The sequence below is a fragment of the Mastomys coucha genome, unplaced genomic scaffold, assembly GCF_008632895.1.
Source record: "Mastomys coucha isolate ucsf_1 unplaced genomic scaffold, UCSF_Mcou_1 pScaffold22, whole genome shotgun sequence".
Taxonomy (NCBI): domain Eukaryota; kingdom Metazoa; phylum Chordata; class Mammalia; order Rodentia; family Muridae; genus Mastomys; species Mastomys coucha.
The window spans coordinates 101,002,346-101,008,513 of record NW_022196905.1 but is presented as its reverse complement, the minus strand read 5'-3'; the positions used below and the strand labels follow the sequence as shown (position 1 = coordinate 101,008,513).

At 40.7% G+C, this 6,168-nt stretch overlaps 1 protein-coding gene and 1 pseudogene across 10 annotated transcripts in view; one reads left to right on the top strand and one right to left on the bottom strand.

Annotated features, from left to right (window-relative positions):
* Window positions 1–6,168, bottom strand: part of Ccdc18 (coiled-coil domain containing 18) — a 120,667-nt gene that overhangs the window by 91,627 nt on the left and 22,872 nt on the right. For all 10 annotated transcript variants that reach the window (XM_031337227.1, XM_031337231.1, XM_031337230.1 and 7 more), the window contains one exon: window positions 4,391–4,487. In XM_031337227.1, coding sequence (XP_031193087.1) covers window positions 4,391–4,487 — 97 coding nt within the window. The remainder of the gene's footprint in view (window positions 1–4,390; window positions 4,488–6,168) is intronic.
* LOC116070682 overlaps window positions 5,541–6,168 on the top strand; it is a 4,186-nt pseudogene continuing 3,558 nt past the window's right edge.

Sequence of the window (6,168 nt, the reverse complement as noted above, 5' to 3'; positions counted from 1 at the left end):
TATATATATATATATATATATATATATATATATCTTTTAAAAAAATTTAAAAATCCATTACATTTTCCTTCAAGACATTCTTCCTAAAAGTATTTTTCCTCTATCACCTTGCTAAAGTCCTTTTTAAGATATACATTCCCGCCGAGGGGAAACCAAGAAAGGTGATAACATTTGAAATGTAATTAAGTAAAATATCCAATAAAAAAGATGGAAAAAAGAAGTAAAGGCTACAAAGTGTCATCATGACACCTAATTAAAGAAAAGGCCATGGAGTTATGCTGAGGAAAAACAACAACAAAATCAGAGTTCTTCCTTCAATCTACCTCAGAAAGGCTAATCTAGACATTTTCTAGGTGGCAGGACTCACAATCAGGGTTACCATACTCAGAATCCAGTAGCATGTACACATATCTGCAATTTATGAACCAACAGAATAAAAGGAAAAGGTATTAAACATACACAATACATGTACATGAATGGGCATACACCTGCATAAAAGTCTACTAAACTGGAAAGGAGATTGAGACCATGTAATTAATGGTTTGAGTATCCCTAGACCAAGGAGTAGCACTATTTGGAGGTGTGGCTTTGCTGGAGTAGGGGTATGCTGTGGATGGCCCTGGTGCTGTTGTATTTTGATGTTAATTCTGCTTTCTCTGGATGGGTTGTCTGGAACAAGGAATTAGTCTCTACTCAGGTGACTTGTGAACCATCCCCTAATGAATAAAGGAACCAATCACTGGGCTAGTACTAGGCAGGACTTCCCTGTTTGACAGAGGATGAGAGGAAGAAGGAAAGAGATATGGGCTTTTGGACAGGGAGACCGAGCAGATGAGATGTAGCTGCTAGTATCTCCTAGGTTTGGATTCTCTACCAGAGGATTTAGATTTATACGGTTTACAAGATTAGCATTCTAGCCGGGCAGTGGTGGCGCACGCCTTTAATCCCAGCACTTGGGAGGCAGAGGCAGGTGGATTTCTGAGTTCGAGGCCAGCCTGGTCTGCCCCAGGACCAGGACAGCCAGGGCTATACAGAGAAACCCTGTCTCAAACAAACAAACAAACAAACAAACAAAAGAAACAAAAGAAGATTAGCATTCTAGTTATTGCACCCAACGATTGAGTTGCCATTGTTTCTGAACGAAGTTTGTGTGGTGTTTTCCTTCATGCAGCAGTTCCGACTGGGTTCCAGAGAAAAAGCGTGGGTTTGCCAGATGTGCACCACAAAAGGACATGGGAGTTTTGAAGTATGGGGCTGGCGTGGTAGTGACCCGCCAGTGGGAACTTAGTGACCTGGGTGGAGAGATTTTTGGAGCTCGGAATCAGAGAGTCTCCCTGAGATAAGAACAGGCCAGCCCTCTGAAACCATGCCATTCATTTTAATATTTCCCACAACAGGTGTGGCCGTGATAGACTGGGTGTGTCACTGTGGGCATGGGCTTAAGACCCTCATCCTAGCTCCCTGGCCAGTTTTCTCCTAGCAGCCTTCAGATGAAGATGTAGAACTCTCAGCTACACCTGTACCATGCCTGCCTGGATGCTGCCATGCTCTCTGCCTTGATAATGGACTGACCCTCTCAACCTGTAAGCCAGCCCCAAATAAACAGAGCTTATTTAAAGAGAGAGAGAAAGAGAGAGAGAGAGAGAGAGAGAGAGAGAGAAATACATTCCCATGAGAACCTTCACAAAGACTTTCAAAAATAGTTTTCTGATTTCTTTAATTTGCAATATCTAGTAAGATATTAATACTTTATATGGTTTAATGGTATTTATAGGCCAACAAGTTGTCTTAGTGAAAAAGGCAATTACAGTGTAACCTGATGATCTGATTTTTCTCTTAGGACTCATACAGTACAAAGAAAAAAACCAAGTCTCATAAGTTGTCATCTAATCTCCACATGGGCATTATGGACAGTGTACATATACAGACACACACATACACACACACGTGCATGCACATGCACGCACACACGCATGCACAGAGACAGAGAAAGAGAGAGAGAAAGGGAAAGAGAGAGGGAGAAAGTGGAGAGAGAATGTAAATGGTATTTATAACTTTATTGCAAAGGAATAGCAAATGCAGTCTTTCTCATTTAGAACCTAATGACTGACAACTTGCTGAACTCTTCCTCATACAGCAGTATTATAACTAGACTTACAGAGTCTAGCCATTCTTTTTTTTTTTTTTTTTTTTTTTTTTTTTTTTTTTTTTTTTTTTTTTTTTTTTTTTTTTTTTTTTTTTTTTTGGTTTTTGGTTTTTGAGGCAGGGTTTCTCTGTATAGTCCTGGCTGTCCTGAAACTCACTCTGTAGACCAGGCTGGCCTTGAACTCAGAAATCCTCCTGCCCCTGCCTCCCAAGCGCTGGCATTAAAGCGTGCGCCACCACCACCCGGCGAGTCTAGCCATTCTTAATTTCTTTTGCCAGCTGTTCATTTGTATTATACTCTTGTCTTTTGTATTTTCCCATTTAAAACTTTGGCTTTGAATACTTTTCCTCTCATGTCAATTTTATATGAGAAGTGCTCACCCTACATCTCTAAAGTCCCTCCTATCTCTCACCCAATATGCTATACAAATCATTTCAGCAACATCTTCAGTAGACCAAAAACATATAGTATAAAATCCTTCAAATTTCCTATGGAAAACATTTTTTTAAACATTTTCATCTATATGTTTCCATTAAGGGAGAAAAATTTGTGTATTTGGTTAAAAAGAGGCTCTTGGGCAGGTATGGGTGACACATGCACTTAAGAAGCTTAGAAAGGAAAACATGAACTCCAGGCCAATCTGGGACAAAAAGAAATTCAAAGCCAGTCTGGACTACCAAGCAATAGGGTGATCACAAACAAAACAAGCATATTCTCTACAATTACACAATCTTGAATAACCTTACGGTGCAAAGCCCCACTCTCCTATCCTTGCTCCCTACTACCTATTTCCTCGTCACTTAATATACAAAATAGCTGCTACTTTTTCTGACATTTCTTTTCTCCCAAATTTCTTGCTTCTGCTTTTCTAATTCCAACTTCTACTGGTCTACTCCTTCTTTCTCTATATTTTTTCTGTTTCTTGTGCTTACTCTTCTCTCAATAAAAGTTTCTTCTGATAATAGAAGTGAAAGAGTTAAATTTGAGACTTGTGCTGGCTAATGAGAAAATTGCAGGTTTGAGGAAAACACAGTGGACCAAGGTTGAATATGTCCAAATAAGCCTGGGCAAAAATAAGCAAGCTGTTAAGACATTCTGGGAACTAGCAGGCCGGGAAGATGTAAAAGAGAAAACATGCAAGGACATGTCTGGGCAGACACTGAGTAGTGGGCCATCTGGTCCTCTTAGCTATGGTTTAAGGTCAGATGCTCTGTTGACTCAGATTAACACCAACCTTAGGAATTTTCCACTCTGTTCTGCACGTAATATAGTTGATATTTGAATTAGCCAATCATGAATGGCCACACTAATTCCTTTGTTCCCCCAGACCTTTTCCCTATATAAACCCCTAACTCCTGAGACTCGTGGTCGATTCCGCTCTCTCCTGTGTGAGATACGAGTCGAACATGAGCCCCAATATTAAAGTGCCTCATGTGTTTACATCAAGATACAAGTAGACCAAACATTTATATGAGTAGCCTCTCGTGAGTCCTTGGGTGTACATCCTCTCGAGACTTGTGTGGGGGTCTCCCTAAGGGGGTCTTTCAGAAGTATAGGAAAGCATTTTCCTTAACTAATATTTTAGAACCTTTTATATTGTTGGACATAGATTTCCAAGTAGCTATAATCTCAGTTACTTCAGCGGCTAAGGCAGAAGCACTGTGGACAACTTCATGAAAGGTCATCTCAAAACATAAACCGGGCTAGAGAGAATCCAGGGGTTAAGAACAAGTATTGCTATTGTAGAGGACCCAAGTTCAGTTCCCAGCTGCCTGTAACTAGAGTACAAGGGGATCCAAAACTTTCTTCTGGCTTCCATGGGTGTCTACACTCATGCGCATATAGCCCCCACTTCCCAAATACATTTGCAATTTTAAAAACTAAAATGATTTTAAAAAAACACACAAAATAAAAATCAATTTGAAATTGATTTTGGGGGGGGGTTGTTTGCTTTTTTTCAAAACGGGGTTTTGTTTTGTTTTTGTTTTGTAGCCTTGGCTGTTTTAGAACTAGCTCTGTACACCAGACTATCTTTGAACTCACAGATATCCACCTGCCAATGCTTCCTGAATACTGGGATTTTGGAGTGCACCACCACTTCCCAATTGAAATAAAAATGTTATTTTATTATGAATACAAACTTTAAAATTATTATTCCATAGGTAAAAAACATTCTATGTATTATCCACTTTTAACTATGGACAGTAACACAAGACACTGAATTTGAACAAACACTTTTCTCACCTTTTCCAGTTTTTCAGCCACTTTTTCTCTATACAGCTGGAAAGCTTTACTCAGCTCCTCTGCATTGTATAGTGCTTCATTCCTTTGTCGTTCAGCTCTACCATTTAAAAAGAAACAATAAAAGGAATTCTCTGCATTGAGAAATTAATCTTTAAGCAAATTTATGTACATGGGTATGTGTCATGTATGTATATGGACATATGTGGTACACATGCTTTTATGTATGTGTACATGGCTACCTATCCATGTGTTTGGACATGGAGGCCAAAGGAAAACTTCAAGTCTCCTCCTCAATTGTTCTCCACTTCATTTTTTGGAGCAGGGTTTCACACTGAACCAGGGGCTCATCGTTTTGGTTAGACTGGCTAGCCAATGAGTTCAAGACTCCACCTGTTTGCATCTGTATCCCCAGTGCTGAGATACAGATGTGTGTATGCAGCAGTGTCTAGTGGATACCAAGGGAATCATCTTTCCTAGCATAGAAGTACATTTTTCTTAAACCAAAACAGAATACCAGGCTTTACTGTGGGAGTTGGTTTTACTCAATAACTTTCTTACTCCAACAACATAAACAAAATATATATAACATAGATTCTTATCAGCTATGAAACATACATAAATTCCTATGTATAGCCAGGCAGTGGTGGTGTACGACTTTAATGCCAGCACTTGGGAGGCAAAGGCAGGCGGATTTCTGAGTTCGAGGCCAGCCTGGTCTACAGAGTGAGTTCCAGGACAGCCGGGGCTACAGAGAAACCCCGTCTTGAAAAACCAAAAAAAAAAAAAAAAAATTCTTCTGTATAGGCAATTCTATCCCCTAATCTGGAAAACAGTAGAGCAGCATCCTTACACTGAACAATAAATTTCTAAAGATTATGTCTTATAAAATCAATCTACACTATAATAAAATGTTAGATACTCAATTCTATGATCCATGCAAAGGTTAATTTATTTATTTATTTATTTTGGTTTTTTCGAGACAGGGTTTCTCTGTGTAGCCTTGGCTGTCCTGGAACTCACTCTGTAGACCAGGCTGGCCTCTGCCTCCCAAGTGCTGGGATTAAAGGCGTGCACCACCACCGCCTGGGCACAAAGGTTAATTTTTAAGTCACTTAAGAAAACCAAAACAAGCTCTTTCCCATCTTGCAAGATGGCAGGCGAAAAAGCTGAGAAGCCCGATACAAAGAAGAAACCTCCAGTCAAGCAGGCTGGTGGCTGTGGGGAGCCGTGAATCTTGAGAGAGGCATTCGCCATGGCAGGATGGCACCTACTTCCGCTGTTAACCTAGTGTCCGCGTGTCTTCTTCCCGGCGAGAAGACTGCGCGGGCTACAGCTGGTGCCGAAACCTGGGACGCCGGGAGAACCTTACAACAGCTGGTAGGTTTCAGAACTACAGGACAGAGTGAGCTCTGAGAGGCATGCTGCTTGATTTTAATTCCTCCAACCCTTCCTCAAGGTTAGAGAGCGCGGCCAAAGCCGTGGTAATCTTGCTAGTGGCGCTTGTTATGATGTCCATTTGACATTTGATACATTCTTGCATGGAGGATGAGAAATTCCGTGCCTCTGTAGCGTCAGGACAGAGGGCACTTGAGGAGTTACAAGATAACATGTCAGAAACAGAGGGGAGAGTGGGGGCTAGCCATAATAAAAGAGAGAGAAAATATGGGAGAGTAGAGGCTAGCCAAAAGGGAGAGAAAGAAGAGAAAAAAAGATATACCTAAGAGTATAGGCCCTTCCGCTGGACCTGTGGAAGTGAGAGATAAGGGAAAGGACGCCCT